The sequence below is a fragment of the Cetorhinus maximus genome, unplaced genomic scaffold (genome assembly GCF_964194155.1).
Source record: "Cetorhinus maximus unplaced genomic scaffold, sCetMax3.hap1.1 HAP1_SCAFFOLD_1325, whole genome shotgun sequence".
In the NCBI taxonomy this organism is placed as follows: domain Eukaryota; kingdom Metazoa; phylum Chordata; class Chondrichthyes; order Lamniformes; family Cetorhinidae; genus Cetorhinus; species Cetorhinus maximus.
The window spans coordinates 21,306-41,287 of NW_027597266.1; the positions used below are offsets into that span (position 1 = coordinate 21,306).

Below are 19,982 nucleotides of genomic sequence, written 5' to 3' on the forward strand. Positions count from 1 at the left end.
TGATAGGTTATCGGTGGTAGGTGGGATGCAGATCTCAGGTTATTATTAGATCAGCCACAATCTTATTAAATGGCGGAGCAGGCTTGAGGGGCTGAATGGCCTACTGCTCCTTGTTCGTATGTTTGTATGTAGTGGATCAGTAGGAGTGGTTCAGTACTGTCCTAAATTCAATTCACCCTGGAGCTGGAACTCTTCATCCTTGAATAACTTCACATTATAGTTTGAATGTTTAACTTGTTCATATTTGTCTTTTATTAGTACCCATAGCCATTTGATAACATTTTGTTGAGTCATAATATATAGAAATATGTTACCTACAGCATGTATAATTACACAGTTATAGCTTCACAATTAGATTGATCTGATAAATTGATCTATATATGAAATATAATGGAGTGTTAAAGCTTTATGCAGTATTCACATTGTTCAAAAGCAAAACAGCTTCTTAAAATTTTCTTAAGAAGGTGGCCTGTTTAGTTCACAGATCAGTTAAAACATTTGTGTTTAGGCAGAATATATTTTTTGCTGCCCCTTGTCAAATATTATTGGTCAGGTCTGCGTTTCTGTGGTGTTCTTGTCTTAATTTCAGTGGGAGATTTGAGTGTTGGCTGGAATGATTATGGCTCTTCACAGTATTTCCCTTGGGGTTCTGCTGATCTCCACAGACAGCCCTGCAAAAACTCCAGGAATAGGAGTTGATATATTCAGAATCGTCACATACTTGGAATCTGAGAACCTGCCTCAGCTGAGGCAACAGACTGAGCTCCCAGGCTCAGGAGGGGGTTATCAGGCACCTTGTGTGTGCTTAGGTCAGCCATGACACTCCCTCATTCAAAACAACCTCAACTTGTCGAGCAGCCATTTCTGATGACAGAGCTGGATGGGGGTTAGACTTGCGGAACAGTCCTTCAGCAAGCACCACTGCCTCCAGGGTTGGAGGTTGGGCTTGGCGGTGTTGATAGTTTAAATAAGTCATCTGGTGGAAAAGTTGAATCTCTGGTGAAGGGGCTAAAGCTCTAGTAAAGTCAACAATCTGTAAAAGTTTGCTGTTCAAATGTTAGTGGAACGCTAGCTTATCAGAAATTCCATACATTTTTCCAAGGTCGATATGAGTATTTGTGATGGAAACGGGAGTCAAACAAAAGAATTGGAAAAAAAAGAGATAAAACAAATATTTAGATGCTCCTGTTGGAATAACATGAAGTCTGATCCTTATCAGTTAGTTGATAGTATCGAATAGACTGTCGAGTTATCTTGTGTAATTACAGAAAAGAGCTAACAAACACAATCCCCAGCATTGCTGAGCTGCCATCTAACAAGCTGGGCTGGACTGCAATGAAAATAAGGTTCCAGAGACTGCTGGATGATATAAAAAAGCACCCATGTGATAATACCAACTGTGGCAAGTTCATAGTGGTGTCCCAGAGGCTGCCTCTCCATTGGATCAGCCAGTCATGCATTGTTGGGTGTTATCAGTTCCTTGGCCAGTATTATCTGAAAGAATAAGGAGAAAATATGAGATCAGCAGAAACAGCTTTTCTTACATTTATATCAAATTCACTGGAGTCGTTTGATAGCGATTTGGCAAGTCAATTCCATCTGACCCCAATATTCAAGAGGAGTGATCAAGACACGAGCAGTTGAGCAGCCAGCTCCACATTGTGACCTTGATTAAACACTTCCACATATAAAGCCCAGCAAGGGAGACAGAAACAAATAACACAACAGATTGGCTGTGCTTACTGAATATCTTGCATATGACATGCATTCCTGTGTCACCATTTAGACTTGTGCTTTTCCTGTCAATATTTAATGTTGAAACTTATCAACAATTATAACAGCAGAATCCCACCCTGTGTTAACATTTGTCTCCTTGATGAACCATTCAAGTCACTCAAAGCTTTTAGTTAAACATTTTTGACATGTTTTTCTTCTTAATTGAGATTCCTATTGTCTAAGATATGAGTTTAAACAAAATAATTAAAAATTACTGTAGTGACTCAATGGAGCAGACAGGTTTCAATAAGAAACAGGAAAACTTTATTACAGAGAGCTTTTCAGATGCTACATACTCGGTCAGGACTCATCAGGAAGTCCCATTCCCCGGATTGCCCACGCTTGGGGCTCATTGGTCGGAGCCTCCATGAACATCATGTGACCTCTGTTAGATAGCAGGAGAGGCTATACCTTCAGTTACTACATTTCCTCTCCCATTAGTTTTTTTTACATTTTTTATTTACAGGGAAACATTTAAATATCGAACAACATATACGTGTACACAACTTCAGGTGATTAAAGATCAAGTCTCTGATGTGTTCTCCTTATACGGCTACAACAGCAGAGCTCTATCATTTGAGGTTCCTCAACAGGATTGACATGGTCAGGTACTGCAGCATGAGACACATCATTAGAAAGTGGCAGTTCTGGGCTCACAGACTGAATAGTTGGTTGTTGCAATGTCTCTTTATTATGAATATGATCAACGTGCTTATGGACGATTCTGTCTTCCACTTGTACTTGGAAAGATAATGGACCAGTCTCTGAGACAATGGTTCCAGGAACCCAACGAGATCCACTTCCGAAATTTCACACAAATACCATGTCGCCTACACTGTGCGAGCTTTGCTGTATCTATCGTGGTTCAATTTTTCATTATTCTGATTCCGCTCTAACTTCCCCTCTAAATTTGGAAACATCAGACTTATCCATGTACGTAGGCAGCATTTCATCAATAATTCAGTTGGTATTGAACCTGTAGGCGAATGTGGCGTTGTAAGTTAACTGAGAAGAGAAAGTGGAAAAGTTAAGTTTCTAGAGTACCTTCATACCAGACTTAAATTTATACAGCTCTCTCGGCTACACCATTTGATAAGGGATGGTAAGGGGTTGTTTTAATATGTCTGATTCCATTCAGATTCATGAATCTCTGAAACTCTGTACTGGTCAAAGCTGTACCATTTTCAGAAACAATGATTTCTGGTAGACCATGTATGCTAAAACAATGATGCAGCTTCTTGATAGTTGTGTTCGATGTTGGTGATTTGACTTCATAAACATCCATCCATTTAGAATGTGCATCTACAATCAATCAACAAAAACATGGTACCTAAGAATGGACCTACATAATCAATATGTAGTCTAACCCAAGGCCTACCAGGCCACTCCCACAGATGCAAGGGAGCTGAAACAGGAAACAGGAAATTGCTGACAATGGAGACAGTGCTTGACCATGCTTTCAATGTCACTATCAACGTCTGGCCACCTGATATAGCTTCATGCAAGCATTTTCATCTTCGATATGCCTGGATGTGCACTGTGAAGCTCTGTCAAGAGTGGTTTTCTACCTTGTGATGGGACAACAACTCGATCCCCACAACAAAATTCCATCTTGACAGCTTAACTCTGTTTCTGGCATGGAATGGTCTGAAATCTTCAGATATAGGCAAACTTGACCATTTTTGCAAAACAACGCCTGACTTTCGACAACATTGGACCTCTGTTCATCCAATTTCTAATTTGCTTCACACACACAGGTGTGTCCAAGAAATTCAGTAATAGCACTACTACTTGTGGAAAAGGAGTATTTACAATGCTATCTGATAATGGGAGACGACTGAGTGTGTCCGCATTTGCAATGTATAAGCCTGAACAGTACATAAAAGTATACTGATATGCAGATAATATCAGAGCCCAATGTTGTATTCTTGCTGATGCTATTGGCGGAATGGCCTTATCCTCACTGAATAAACCCATTGATGGTTTATGATCTGACACAATGGTGAAATGTCATCCATGCTGATACTTGTGGAATTTCTTCACCCCGAATATCACTGATAAATGTATGTTTCTCTTTCTTTAATCGTACGCCGGCTTCCATGAAAGTTCTTAGCGCCTCCTCCAGGTTGGCCAAGTGTTCGGTCTCGGTTGACCCTGTGATCAGAACATCATCCAGGTAAACTACCAGTCGGGGAAATCCTTGCTCAAGACTCTCCATTGTTCTCTGGAAGATTGCACATGCAGATAATACTCCAAAGGGTAGGCGAGTATATTGATAAAGACCCTTGTGTGTGTTAATAGTCACGCATCCTCCAGATGTGCTATCCAGCTCTAATTGTTGGTAAGCATGGCTCATGTCCAATTTTGTATAGGGTTTGCCTCCAGCCAGCATTGCATATAAGTCATCTATCCTTGGAATGTGGTACTTGTCTAGTTTTTCTGCCTTCTTTGCAGTAAATTTATAGTCCCCACAAATGCGTGTGGTTTGGTCAGGCTCAACCACTGGAACTATGGGTGCTGCCCATTCTGAAAATTTGTACAGGTTGGATGATGCCCAGCTGTTCTAACTAGTACAGTTCTGCATCCACCGTCTCCTTCAACACAAGGCATAGGCCTGGCCTTAAAGAAACAGGGTGTCGCATGACGATCCACATATATCTTGGCTTGCAGGCCTTTTAACTTCCCTAATTCATCCCGAATACCTTGTCGTATTTCCTTAGCAGGTCAGGAACTCCTCCTGTTTTCAGGTGAAATATCTGACCGGTCAAGCTTGATCTTCTGTAACCAGTCTTGGCCTAAATGACTGGGTCTTTCTCCTGTCACTATTATCACGGGCATCTGGGCTGTCTGTTGCCTATAATACACTAGCACTGTGGCGATGCCCTTTACCTGAATAGATTCTCCAGTGTTCGCCTTTAATTTAGAGGTTGTTGGCTCCAGGTTTATTGGCTGTCTACCTTCATTAAGACAATTAAATGTGTGCTCTCCCACCATTGTAGTTGAGGCCCCGTATCCACCTCCATTATTAGTGGCTTCCCATTAACTTGGATTGTGATAGTGAAAGGTTTGGTTTTCACAGTGGTTACGTTATACAGGGAATAAATGGTGTTGGCAGCTTGTCTCAGCTGTATTCTTTAATTCGATCATGTTCATTTGCTGCTTTGTGGCTGCTTCAGCTTTTCCCAGCATTGCCTCACCACGTGACCTTGTTTATGGCAGTAACTGCATTCTGCCTCCTTGAATTTACAGGTACTCACTCTGTGGTCACCCCGACATCTATAACAAATTAACCTTGGAGCCGCTGCTGAAGTGTTTGTACTCAGCCTTTTCATGTTTCTAACAGTGGACATTGCCTCTCGCTTCGATGCTGTGTCTCTGATTTTCATACCTCGCCCGGCGGTAGGTTCCCGCCCCACATGAAGAATGGCGCCATGTTATATGTGCTGTAAAGCCTGTGAGTCTCTCACAGCACTTTCCATGGCAAGGGAGATTTCTAGGGTGCACTTAAAGTCGATGTTGACCTCAGCGAGTAAATGGCGCGTCCTGAACGCCACAAACTAATCAGTCCCACAGCAAATCATTTAATCTGTCCCTGAAGTCACAGTGTCCTGTCAACTGCTTTGGGTTCACTACATAGGTTGTGATGGACTATCCCAGGGCCCTAACTCTGGAATTAAATTTAAAACGCTGCATTATTACAGAGGCTTCGGCTGGAAAAGCATTTTCATGAGGTCCACTAATTCATTGTGGGACTTAGAATTGGGCACACTCGGGGCCGTCAGCCTGTGGATGAGACGGTTTGTCTTACTCCCACATACACTCAAAAGGATTGCTTTCTGCTTCTCCTCTGCGGTAATTTCGTTCACTACGAAATAAAAAACAATGGTGCTCTACATCCTGGCTCCAGTCTTCCATAGTCACATTGTAAGGACTGATTCTGCTGAAGAGTGGCCTGACTGGTGAATAGTCTTTTCTTTTTCTTCTGATTCAACATACTAACGGTAACAGGGTGAAGTGCAGTGTTGGAGCTATTTTACCCTCGTCACCAAATGTAATGACTTGATGGAGTGGACAGGTTTCAACAAGAAACAGAAACTTATATTACAAAGAGCTTTTCAAATGCTATATGCTCAATCAGGACTCTTGCCAGGAAGCTCCGCCTCCCCAGATTGCCCATGCTTAGTGCTCATTGGTCGGAGCCTTCATGACCCCAGATAGACAGCAGAAGAGGCTATAGCTTCAATTACTACAATGACAAATTTGACAGTAATGTAATTAAGTTTACAAATTGAATTGTTTTCTGCCATCCTAAGTGTTTATTTGAAGATCTCAGCTTATCTCAAGATTTTATTAAAGCGGGGACCTCAATAAAATAGAGTCAATAGGAATTGGGGAAAACTCTCCACTGGTTGGAGTCGTACCGAGCACAAAGGAAGATGGTTGTGGGAGACACCACACTCACTCAAATTCTGCGCTGATGTCAGGGGGAAGTCACTCGGACTTCACTTCAGTGTAGCTCTGGGAAATACTATGGAAGTCAAACAGGATGGTGCTCTCCAGAGGCCTACAGCAATCTCCTCACCCTGCCTAGCACCTTTGACTGTTTCATTTAAATCACTCCATAGATTAGATCAAAGACCATCTCATTTCTCTGTTGAGCTACTTGACCGTTTCCAAGATTATGAAGGGAATCAACAATGCTAATGAGGCTAACAGTTTAATGGAGTCAAAGGTTTGAAGACCCGGAGCTACAGGTAGAAATGGGAAGGGGTGTGAAGGGGACCTTGCACAAAGATGAATCAGGCTACGAAGTAGATGATGAGGGTGGGCATTGATGGGATCAGTGTAAATGTGTCAATTGCCAAATCAATGACTTTTTGGAAAGAGAAGGTAGGGAGGTGAGGGTTTGGGCAGTTTGGTCCATCTTGTCCCCAAAATAATCGATACAATCGAGAGTGGCAAGAGGATAAAACAGAGTCCGAGAGGGGGCGAGGACGAGTCCGAGAGGGGGCGGGGCGGGGGCGAGGGCGAGTCCGAGAGGGGGCGGGGTGAGAGGGAGGGAGCGAACCAGGGGAAAATAGAACTGGAGTCTGACAGGAATAATTTTAACTGAACGATGGGTGACTGTTAAGGACGAGATGCTTCAGGTACAGGTTAGAGTGTAAGTTACGGGAACATAAAACAGGCTTCCTTGGATGACGGGCAAGTTATGCAGTAGGATGAAACAAATTTGGAGGGTGTTATTCACATGTTGGGTGAATTCCTCAAGTGAGAACCAGTTGAAATACAATGGGTGAGAGGTGAGTGCAGAGGAAAATAAGACTGGCAAGATGAGGCTAGAATAACCATTAACATAACAGGGAACCTAACGTCTTCTACTGTCATGTAAATAGTAAGCGGGTAGTGAGGTGGGATGGGTCCTATTAGGGACAAAGAGGATGATATATGCTCAGAGGATCAGGGCAGGTCTAGAATACTGAATGAGTACTTTGTACCAGTGTTTACACAGGAGGAGGATGCTGATAGATTATCAGTAGAAGCGAAATAGTAGAAGCAATGGATAGGGTGAAAATTGAGAGGAAGGTGGTACTGGAAAGGCTGGATATGCTTAGGGTTAATAAGTCACCTGGTGCCAATGGCATGCATGCAAGATTGATGATGGAAGTGTGGGTGGAGATAATGGAACCAGCTTGCTATAATCACCCAATCTTCCCTAGACACAGGGAGAGTGCCAGAGGATTGGAGAGTGGCAAATATGACACTGTTGTTCAAAAAAGTGTGTAAGGAGAGTCCCAGCCATTACAGGCCAGTTAGCCTAACATCAGTCATTAAGGTTTTGGAAACAATAATCTGGGAGAAAATCAATAAGCACTTTCATCATTCATTCATGGGGTGTGGGCTTCGCTGGCTTGGCCAGGATGTATTGCCCATGTATTACCGAGGTTTTCCACCCACGGTAGTTGACAGGGCCCTCAACCGTGTCCAGCCCATCTCCCGTGCATCCGCCCTCACGCCTTATCCTCCCTCCCAGAAACATGATAGGGTCCCCCTTGTCCTCACTTATCACCCCACCAGCCTCCGCATTCAAAGGATCATCCTCCGCCATTTCCGCCAACTCCAGCATGATGCCACCACCAAACACATCTTCCCTTCACCCCCCGGCGGCATTCCGTAGGGATCGTTCCCTCCATGACACCCTGGTCCACTCCTCCATCACCCCCTACTCCTCAACCCCCTCCTACGGCACCTCCCCATGCGAACGCAAGATATGCAACACCTGCCCCTTCACTTCCTCTCTCCTCACTGTCCAAGGGCCCAAACAATCCTTTCAAGTGAAGCAGCATTTCACTTGCATTTCCTTCAACTTAGTCTACTGCATTCGTTGCTCCCAATGCGGTTTCCGCTACATTGGAGAGACCAAACGCAAACTGGGTGACCGCTTTGCAGAACACCTTTGGTCTGTCCGCAAGCATCACCCAGACCTCCCTGTCGCTTGCCATTTTAACACTCCACCCTGCTCTCTTGCCCACATGTCTGTTCTTGGCTTGCTGCATTGTTCCAGTGAAGCTCAACGCAAACTGGAGGAACAGCACCTCATCTTCCGACTAGGCACTTTACAGCCTTCTGGACTGAATATCGAGTTCAACAATTTTAGATCTTAAACTCCCTCCTCCATCCCCACCCCCTTTCCATTTCTTCCCCTTCGTTTTTGTTTTGTCCAATAATTTATATAGATTTTTCTTTTCCCACCTATTTCTATTATTTTTAATGTATTCCACTGATCATTTATCTATACCTTTTATACCCTTAGTCTTATTTCACCCCACCCCCACTAGAGCATCTGTACCTTGCTTGTCCTGCTATCCATTCTTAATTAGCACTTTCTTTTAGATAATATCACCACCTTCAACACCTTTGTTCTTTTGTCTGTGACATCTTTTGGTTATCTCCTCCTATCACTGCTTGCTTGTCCTAACAACCACCCCCTCACCCTTCTCTCTCCCACCCCCAACCTTAAACCAGCTTATAATTCACCCCTCTCCTATTTTTACTTAGTTCTGTTGAAGGGTCATGAGGACTTGAAACGTCAACTGTACTCTTCTCCGCCGATGCTGCCAGACCTGCTGAGTTTTTCCAGGTATTTTTTATTTTTTGTTTTGCACTGCCCATCCTAGTTGCCCTTGAGAAGGTGGTGGTGAGCTGTCTTCTTGAACCGCTGCAGTCCATGTGGTGTAGGTACACCCACAGAGCTGTTAGAAGGGGAGCTCCAGGATTTTGACCCAGCAACAGTGAAGGAATGGCGATATATTTCCAAATCAGGATAGTGCGTGGCTTGGACGGGGAACTGTTATGCATCTGCTGCCTTGTCCTTCTAGACGCTAGTGGTCGTGAGTTTGGAAGGTGCTGTCTAAGAAGTCTTGGTAAGCTCCTGCAGTGCATCTTGTAGATGGTACACACTGCTGCCACTGTACGTCAGTGGTGGAGGGAGTGAATGTTTGTGGATGTGGTGCCAATCAAGTGGGCTGCTTTGTCCTGGACGGTGTCCAGCTTCTTGAGTGTTGTGGGAAGCGCACTCACCCAGGCAAGTGGGGAGTATTCCATCACACTCCTGACTTGTGCCGTGTAGATGGTGGACAGGCTTTGGGGAGTCAGGAGATGAGTTACTCACCGCAGGATTAGTAGCCTCTGACCTGCTTTTGTAGCCACAGTATTTATATGGCTCATCCAGTTCAGTTTCCAGTCAACGGTAACCCCCAGGATGCTGATAGTGGGGGATTTAGTGATGGTAACGCCATTGAATTTCAAGGGGTGTCAGAAAGATCTAATTGGAATTTATTGTAAAATAGTGGAATCTGTGTCTGTATATTTGTGTGAGACTTAATTGGATTAAAGGCAGCTGGTGTGAAGGCTTTGATGTAAACATGGGGGAAGTTTAGAATGTAAAGTGTAAATGGACCTACAAGGAATGTGTAAGGGCAACATAGAACAGACAGAGATGGAGATCCATGGCAGTTAATCTTCTGGGAAGAATGAACAAATGAGGGAAGGTGGGCAATGATAAACAGATCCCATTAGCTGATGCACAAGGACTAGTAGACACAGATTCAAGGCTTTGGGCATGAATGCAGGGGGAAGTGAGGAAGAACTGTTTTATGCAGCGAGTGGTAATGACCTGGAATTTGCTGCCTACGAGGGTGGTGGAAGCAGAAAGGATGATCGAGCGGGAGTGTGGGATTGACTGGATCGTTCCGCAGGGAGTCGGCATGCAGTTGATGGGCCTCTTCCTGTGTTGAAAATGATGCTATGACATTGATGGCAGCTGAGAGATGAGGCTTACCTTACTGTGTTTCCTTGATGAGTCAGGGAGAATGGTTCCAGTCACTTTTCCTGTTGAGCCCCCATGCACTGGCAGAGTTTGTCTCCTTCTTCAGAATATTGCCTCTTCCATCTTCTGGTCTAAAGGTGGAAACAGATTATTTAAAAATGACTCCTCTGTGGTTCCAATCGATAGAAACATAGAAAATAGAAGCAGGAGTAGGTCATTCAGCCCTTTGAGCCTGCTCCACCATTCAATATGATCATGGCTGATCCTCTAACTCAATGCCGTACTCCCACTTTCTCCCAATACCCCTTGACGCCTTTGGGGTCCAGAAATCTATTTATTTCCTTCTTAAACATATTCAATGACTTGGCCTCCACAGCCTCCTGTGGTAGAGAATTCCACAGGTTCACCACCCTCTGAGTGAAGAGGTTTCTCCTTATCTCAGTCCTAAATGGCCTACCCCGTATCCTGAGACCGTGACCCCTTGTTCTAGACCCCCAGCCAGAGGAAACATCAACCCTGCATCCAGTCTGTCCAGACCTGTAGAATTTTATATGTTTCAATGAGATCCCCTCTCATTCTTCTAAACTCCTGTGAATACAGGTCTAGTCAGCCCATTCTCTGCTCACACAGCTATCCTGCACTCCCTCTATGACAAGTATATCCTTTATTAGGTAAGGAGACCAAAACTGCACACATTACTCCAGGTGTGGTCTCACCAAGGCCCTGTACAGCTGCAGTAAGACATCCTTGCTCCTGTACTCAAGTCCTCTTGTAATGAAGGCCAACACACCATTTGCCTTCTGAACTGCTTGCTGTACCTACATGCTTGCTTTCAGTGATTGGTTCACAAGGACACCCAGGTCCCTTTGTACATCAACATTTCCCAATCTATCACCATTTAAATAATACTCTGCCATTCTGTTTTTCCTACCAAAGTGGATAACTTCACACTTCTCCACATTATACTGCATCTGCCATGTATTTGCCCATTCACTCAACCTGTCTAAATTGTCTTGAAGTCTCTTAACACCCTCCTCACCACTCATTCCCACCAAGTTTTGTGTCATCAGCAAATTTGGAAATATTACATTTGATTCCCCATCCAAATCATTCTTTCATAGTGAATAGCTGGAGCCCAAACACCGATCCCTGTGGTACACCATCAGTCACGACCTGCCACTCCAAAAAAGGCTCATTTATTCCTACTGTTTCCTGTCTGCTAACCAATTCTCAATCCATGCCAATATATTACCCCAATCCCATGTGCTTTAATTTTACACACTAACCTGTTAGAACAAAGAACAAAGAAAAGTACGGCACAGGAACAGGCCCTTCGGCCCTCCAAGCCTGCGCCGATCATATTGCCCGTCAACTAAAACATTTTGCACTTCCGGGGTCCGTATCCCTCTATTCCCATCCTATTCATGCACTTGTCAAGCTGCCTCTTAAACACCACTATCGTACCTGCTTCCACCACCTCCTCTGGCAACGAATTCCAGACACTCACTACCCTCTGCATAAAAAACTTGCCCCGCACATCTCCTCTATAGTTTTCTCCTCTCACCTTAAAGCTATGTCCCCTATTAATTGACTCTTCCACCCTGTGAAAAAGCTTCTGACTATCTACTCTGTCCATGCCACTCATAATTTTGTAAACTTCTATCAAGTCGCCCCTCAATCTCCGTCGCTCTACTGAGAACAATCCGAGTTTCTCCAACCTCTCCTCATAGCTAATAACCGCCAGACCAGGCAGCATCCTGGTAAACCTCCTCTGCACCCTCTCCAACACCTCCATATCCTTCTGGTAATGTGGCGACCAGAATTGCACGCAATATTCCAAGTGTGGCCTAACCAAGGTTTTATACAGCTGCAGCATGACTTCCCAGATTTTATACTCAATACCCCTGCCAATGAAGGCAAGAATGCCATATGCCTTCCTGACTACCTTATCCCCCTGCGTTGCCACTTTCAGTGACCTGTGGACCTGTACACCCAGATCCCTCTGCCCATCAATGCACTTAAGGGTTCTGCCATTTGCTGTATAATTCCTACCTGTATTAGACCTTCCAAAATGCATTACCTCGCATTTGTCCGGATTAAACTCCATCTGCCATTTCTCCGCCCAAGTCTCCAACCGATCTTTATCCCGTTGTATCCTTTGACAATCCTCTTCACTATCTGCATCCTCCAACCTTAGTGTCGTCTGCAAACTTACTAATTAGCCCAGTTACATTTTCCTCCAAATCATTTACGTATACTACAAACAGCAAAGATCCCAGCACTGATCCCTGCGGAACACCACTAGTCACAGCTCTCCGTTCAGAAAAGCACCTTCCACTGCTACGCTCTGTCTTCTATGACCAAGCCAATTCTGTATCCATCCTGCCAGCTCACCTCTGACCCCGTGCGACTTTACCTTCTGTACCAGTCTGCCATGAGGGACCTTGTCAAAAGCCTTACTGAAATCCATGTAGATATCATCCACTGCCCTTCCATTGTCGATCATCTTTGTTACTTCCTCGAAAAACTCGATCAAGTTAGTGAGACATGACCTCCCCTTCACAAAACCATGCTGCCTCTCACTAATACGTCCATTTGCTTCCAAATGGTAGTAAATCCTGTCACAAAAAATCTTCTCCAATAATTTCCCTACCGCTGACGTAAGGCTCACTGGTCTGTAATTTCCTGGATTATCCCTGCTACCCTTCTTAAACACGTGGGACTTTATCAAAAGCTTTCTGAAAATCCAAATACACCACATCTACTGGTTCTCCCTGATCTATTCTGCTAATTATGTCCTCAAAAATCTCCAGTAGGTTCGTCAAACATGATTTCCCTTTCATAAATCCATGTTGACTTTGTCTAATCCCACTGATATTTTCTAAGTGTCTTGTTATCACATCCTTTATAATAAACTTTAGCATTTTCCCTATTAGTGATGTTAGGCTAACTGGTCTCTAATTCGCTGTTTTCTCCCTCTCTCTTTTTTTATATAGTGGTGTTACATTTGCCACCCTCCAATCTGCTGGGACTGTTCCAGAATCTACAGAATTTTGGAAGATGACAACCAATGCATCCACTATTTTCATGGCCACCTCCTTTAGTACCCTGGGATGTAGATTATCAGGCCCTGGGGATTTATCAGCTTTCAGTCCCATTAATTTACCCAGCGCTATGGTTTTCAATAATATTAATTTCCTTCAATTCAATCTGCATGGCCCAAGTATGCAATGTTTAGCTCAGGCTGTCAGCATGTAGGGGCTAGTTAGTGGAGCCTTATCTCTGATTGTTCTTTACCCCTGAAGTCTGGGATTGAGCTGGTGGATTTCCTGGAGTATTCAGTATTAACTGAAGAAACTTGACAAGATAACAGGATGTGGCTGAGCTTCCACTGACTCCAGAACCTTTGGTGTAACGAACACTGGATGTCACTGGCATATGGTGTCTGGCACTGGGCACCAGAATGTAGAGCCAAGAGATTTCTCTCCCTGCTGTGCTGTCCAGAGAAAGTGGTCAGAAAACTCTCCTCATCTCTGTCCTAAAAGGGTGACCCCTAATTTTAAAACAGTCCCCCCTAGTTCTGGACTCACCCACAAGAGGAAACATCCTTTCTACATTCACCTTGTCAATATCATTCAAGATCTTGAATACTTCAATCAAATCACCCTCATTCTTCTAAATTCCAGTGGAAACAAGCCCAATCTGTCCAACCTTTCCTCATACGACAGCCCATTCCTTTCAGGTATCAATCTAGTAAGCCTCCTTTGAACCACCTCCAATGCATTTACACCTTCCTTAAATAAGGAGACCAAAACTGTGGTCTCACCAATGCCCTGTATAACTGAAGCATAACATCCCTACTTTTAAGTTCAATTCCTTGCCTAATGAAGGGTAGCATTCCATTAGCCTTACTTCCTGTACCTGCATATTAACTTTTTGTGACGCATGCGCTAGAACACCTAGATCCCTCTGCACCTCGGAATTCTGCAATCATTCTGTTTAAGTAATACTCTGCTTTTTTATTCCTCCCGCCAAAGTGAACAGCTTCACATTTTCCCACATTATACTCCGTCTGCCAGATTTCTACCCGCTCATTCAACCTATTTATATGCAACCTCCCCATGTCCTCTTCACAGCATACTTTCCTACCTATCTTTGTGTATCTGCAAATTTAGCTCCCATGCCATCACTCCCCTTATCTAAGTCGTTGATGTAAATTGTAAAAAGTTGAGGCCCCAGCACAGGCTCCTGCAGGACACTACTTGTTATATCCTGCCAATCAGAAAAAGACCCATTTATGCATACTCTGCTTTCTGCCAGCCAGCCAATCCTCTATCCATGCTAATATATTACCCCCTACACCATGAGCTTTTATTTTCTGCAATAACCTTTGATGTGGCACCTTATCAAATGCCTTAAAATCCAAGTACAGCACATCTACAGGGTCCCCTCTATCCACTGCACATGTTACTCCTTCAAAAAACTCCAATAATTTGGTTAAACATGATTTCCCTTTCACAGAACCATGCTGATTCTTCCCGATTACCTTGAGTTTTTCTCTTCCTGATATATATTAATGACCTAGACTGTGGTGTTCGGGGAATGATTTCAAAATTTGCAGATGATACAAAGATTGGAAACGCTGTCAACTGTGATAGGGATAGTCTTGAACTTCAAAAGGACAGACATGTTGGTGGATTGGGCAGACAAGTGACAGATGAATTTCAGTGTAGAGAAGTGAGAGGTGATTCATTTTGGCAGGAAGAATATGGTGAGACAGTGTAAAATAAAGGGAGAAACTCTGAAGGAGGTGCAGGAACAGAATTCCTCAGTGTAAGTCATTGAAGTTGGCAGGGCATGTTGAGAGCAGTTAATAAAGCGTACTGTATCTTAGGCCTTATTAATAGGGGCATTGAGTACAAGAGTAAGGAGATCATGTTGAACTTATATAAGACATTAGTTAGGCCTCATCTGGAGTACTGTGTCCAGTTCTGTGTACCATACTTGAGGAAGGATGTGAAAGCATTGGAGAGAGTACAGAGGAGATTCACAAGAATGATTCTAGGGATGAAGAACCGTAGCTATGAGGATAGACTGGAGATGTTGGGACCATTTTCCTTGGAGAAAAGAAGGCTGAGAGGAGACTTGATAGAGGTGTTCAAGATCTTGAGGGGTATGGGCAGAGTAAATAGTGAGAAACTGTTCCCACTCAAGGGGGCATCAAGAACTAGAGTGCAGGTTCAAAATAATTGGCAAAAAGAGTAAATGTGATGTGAGGAAAAATTTTTTCATCCAGAGGGTGGCTGGAGTCTGGAACAAACTTCTTGAGGGTGGTGGAGGCAGATCTCTGAAGGCGGAGGGGCATGTTAGTGGGGTGGTGAAAAAGGCATATGGGACACTTGCCTTTATCAATCAAGGCATAGATTACAAAAGTAAGGAGGTCATGTTGGAGTTGTATAGAACCTTGGTGAGGCCACAGCTGGAGTACTGTGTGCAGTTCTGGTCGCCACATTATAGGAAGGATGTGATTGACTGGAGGGGGTGTAGAGGAGATTCACCAGGGTGTGGCCTGGGATGAAACATTTAATTTATGAAGAGAGGTTGGATAGACTTGGGTTGTTTTTGTTGGAGCAGAGAAGACTGAGGGGCGACCTGATTGAGGTGTACAAGATTATGAGGGGCATGGACAGGGTGGATAAGGAGCAGCTGTTCCCCTTAGTTGAAGGGTCAGTCACAAGGGGACACAAGTTCAAGGTGAGGGGCAGGATATTTAGGGGGTATGTGAGGAAAAACCTTTTACACGGAGGGTGGTGACAGTCTGGAATGTGCTGCCTGGGAGAGTGGTGGTGGTGGTGGGTTGCCTCACTTCCTTTAAAAAGTACCTGAATGAGCACTTGGCACATCATAACATTCAAGGCTATGGGCCAAGTGCTGGTAAATGGGATTAGGTAGGTAGGTCAGGTGTTTCTCACGTGTCGGTGCAGACTCGATGGGCCAAAGGGCCTCTTCTGCACTGTGATTCTGAGAGACAGGTTCGATTGAAGTATTCAAAAGGGTATTGGATTGCTACCTGAAAAGGAAGAATGTGCAAGGTTAAGGGAAAAAGGCAGGGGAGTGGGATGAGGTAGAATGCTAATTCAGCGAGCCAGTGCAATCTCGATGAGCTGAATAGCCTCCTTCTACACAGTAAAGATTCTTTGATGTTGATAGTATGGGATTCAGTGATGTTAATGCCATTGAATGTCAAATGGAGCTGGTTGAATTCTCTCTTATTGGAGATAGTCATTGCCTAGCACTTGTGTGGCATAAGTGTTACTTGCCACTTATCAGTCGAAGCCTGAATGTTGTCCAGGTCTTGGTGCACATGGACACGGACAGCTTTAGTATTTGAGGAGTTGCAAATGGTGAACATTGTGCAATCATCAGCCAACATCCCCACTTTTGACGTTATGATGGAGGGAAGTGTTCCCCCCGATTCCCATTGACTCCAGTTTTTCTAAGGCTCCTTGATGCCAAAATCAGTCAAATGCTGTCTTGACATCGAGGGTAATTACACTCACCTCACCTCAGGAGCTCAGCTCTTTTGTCCATGTTTGGATCAAGGCTGTAATGAGGTCAGGAGCTGAATGGCCCAGGCGGAACTCAAACTGAGCATCATTGAGCAGGTTATTGCTGACTGAGTGCTCCTTGATAGTATTGTCAATGGCTCCATCCATCACTTTGCTGATGATCGAGAGTAAACAGATAGGCTGGTAATTGGCTGTGTTGGATTTGTCCTGCTTTTTGTGTATAGGACATATCTGGGCAATTGTCAATATTGCTGGGTAGATGCCAGTGTTTTAGCTGTACTGAACACCTTGGCTAGAGGCACGGCAAGTTCTGGAGCACAAGCCTTCAGCACTATTGCCAGAATATTGTCAGGGCCCATAGCCTTTGCAGTATCCAGTGCCTTTGGCTGTTTCTTGCTATCACGTGCACTGAATTGAATTGGCTGAAGACTGGCATCTGTGATGCTGGGGACCACCGGAGGAGGCTGAGATGGATCATCCAATCGGCACTTCTGGCTGAAGATTGTAGCAAATGCTTCAGCCTTATCTTTTACACTGATGTGCTAGGCTCCCACTTCATTGAGGGTGGGGATATTTGTGGAGCTTCCTCCAGTGAGTGTTTAATTGTCCACCACCATTCACGACTGGATGTGGCAGGACTGCAGAGCTTAGATCTGATCTGTTGGTTGTGGGAGCGCTTAGCTCTGTCTATCACTTGCTGCTTATGCTGTTTGGCATGCAAGCAGTCCTGTGTTATAGCTTCACCAGGTTGATCCCTCATTTTTAGGTATGCCTGGTGCTGCTCCTGGCATGTCCTCCTGCACTCTTCATTGAACCAGGGTTGATCTCTTAGCTTGATGGTAATGGTAGGGTGGGGGATATGAGGTTACAAATTGTTGTTGAATATAATTCTGCTACTGCCCCAGAGCACCTCATGGATACCCGGCTTTGAGCTGCTAAATCTGTTAAAAATCTATCCCATTTAGCACGGTGGTAGTGCCACACAACACAATGGGGGGCATCCTCAATGTGAGGGCAGGACTTCATCTCCACAAGGACTGTGCGGTGGTCACTCCTACCGATACTGTCATGGACAGATACATCTGCGGCAGGCAGGTTGGTGAGGATGAGGTCAAGTATGTTTTTCCCTCTTGTTGCCTCCCTCACTACCTGCTGCAGACCCAGTCTAGCAGCTATGTCCTTTAGGACTCGGTCAGTAGTGGTGCTACTGAGCCACGCATTGCGACTGACATTGAAGTCCCCCACCCTGAGTACATTCTGCACCCTTGCCACCCTCAGTGCTTCCTCCAAGTGGTGTTCAAAATGGAGGGACATGGATTAATCAGTTGAGGGGGACAGTAGGTGGTAATCAGCAGGGAGTTTCCTTGCCCATGTTTGACCTGGGTTCCAGAGTCAACATTGAAGTCTCCTTCCCGTCTGTATACCCAGGGATGGTGATGGTGATGTTGGGACATTATCTGTAAGGTATGATTCCGTGAGTGTGACTATGTCAGGCTGTTGCTTGACTAGTCTGTGTGACAACTCTCCCAATATTGGCACAAAACCCCAGATGTTAGTAAGGAGGACTTTGCAGGGTCGACAGGGCTGGGTTTGCCATTGTCATTTTTGGTGCCTAGGTTGATGCTGGGTGGTCCGTCCGGTTTCATTCCTTATTGACTTTTCTGTAATGGTTCGATACAACTGAGTGGCTTGTTAGGCCATTTTAGAGGGCAGTTAAAAGTCAACTATAGCTGTGGGTCTGGAGTCACATGTAGACCAGACTGGGTAAGGGTGGCTGATTTCCTTCCCTAAAGGGCTTTAGTGAAACATGGGTTTTTATGACAATTGCTAATAGTTTCATGGTCACCATTACTGAGACTAGCTTTATATTCCAGATTTTAACTGAATTTAAATTCTACCAGCTGCTGCGGCGGGATTTGAACCTGTGTTCTCTGAGCATTAACCTGGGCCTCTGGATTACTAGTCCAAACACATTTGCTGCATGTTCTATCCTGACAAGTGCAACCCTGTAAAAGGAGTTTGTGTGGAAATACAGCACAAGACACAAAGCATAGTAATATCCTTTACCTATAAAGCTGTGGGCAGGATCTCTTTAACATGCTGGATGATTCTCGCACTAGACGATTTTTTAATCTGGAATTCCTAAGCAGGACCTTGACTTTCCCACTGGGCTGGCCTTCTGCCTGAAATGCATATCAGGAAAGTTCAGGAAATGTTCCAAGTGATATCAAAATAAAAACAGAAAATGCTGGAAATACTCAGGGGTTCTAGCAGCATCTGTGGACAGTGAAACAGAGTTAACGAGCAGGTCAATGACCTTTCAACAGAATTGGAAATAATTATAAATGTAATACATTTTAAGTGAAAGGTGGGGTGGGGGGTGTTGGGAAACAAATAGAAGGGAAAGTCTCTGATTGGGTGGAAGACAGGAGTGTTTAAATGACAAGATTTGATTGTGAAGGGTCAAAGGAAATAGTAATGGGACAAATAATGAATTAAGAGATGTGTCTAGAGAAGGGTGTGAATAGCGTGATGATCTTTGACCTGGAAGCTGTACAGTTAGGAAAATTTGTAATTCCTTTAAAATGCCTGTGGAATCTGTAATTGTTTTTAAAGAATGTTTGATAAGGACTTTAAAGAGCTTGCGTCAATTGTAAAGGGATCAATTGTAATTTTCTTGGATAATAAGATGTACTGGTCCATGTGACATGGTCACCCTTGACCTGGAAGCAGTAGCAACAGGAAGGAAGTTAATATGCGGATGCCTCGTGGCCAAACACAAAGGAGAGCTAAAAGCAGAGGAGCTAGAGGGAGAAGGCCCATACATGGACACAAAGAGAAGCCAGACAGAGGAACACGGGAGTTCTTGTGAGAAGAAGTAAATCACTTTCAGCAAGTGTCAGTTTTTCTGTTTGGCAAGAAAGCAGACAGGAGCTCTTGGAGGTAGTGTGTGAGCTGGCCACAAAGGTTTAAAACCTGGAAAGCTATGTGAATAACTTGGAGATGCTAAAGAACTGGGGTTTATTCCCCCAGAAGTGACAAAACTGAATTGGGATGTGGTTGGTTGAAAAGGGACTCTGGAAAGCTACAACATCAGGACTGTTATGATAGTAAGAAGAGGGGGTTTACAAGTGTTCCTTGCCAATGATGATCACACCCGTGAAACTCGGAGGGAAAAGCTGTTGTCGTATAGGATTCCTGACCTAACCTGCATGAATAAAGAACAGTATATCGTGGAACTGTATAGCAATGTAATGATATACATGCTGAAGGGAAATGCTTGTGTATCTTTGTTATATCAACTACTTAAA

The 19,982-nt window shown here is 44.2% G+C and overlaps 1 protein-coding gene across 5 annotated transcripts in view; it reads right to left on the reverse strand.

Annotated features, from left to right (window-relative positions):
* Positions 1-220: 220 nt before the first annotated feature.
* The window catches only part of LOC144676053 (uncharacterized), a 59,829-nt gene continuing 40,067 nt past the window's right edge, over positions 221-19,982 (reverse strand). For 3 of the 5 annotated variants that reach the window (XM_078536573.1, XM_078536574.1, XM_078536572.1), the window contains exons 6-8: positions 18,739-18,854; positions 10,115-10,233; positions 221-1,494 (exon numbers count right to left, since the gene is read on the reverse strand). In XM_078536573.1, coding sequence (XP_078392699.1) covers positions 10,137-10,233; positions 18,739-18,854 — 213 coding nt within the window. In that variant the 3' untranslated portion in view covers positions 221-1,494; positions 10,115-10,136. The remainder of the gene's footprint in view (positions 1,495-10,114; positions 10,234-18,738; positions 18,855-19,982) is intronic. The other 2 variants (XM_078536576.1, XM_078536575.1) reach the window with 1 other exon arrangement.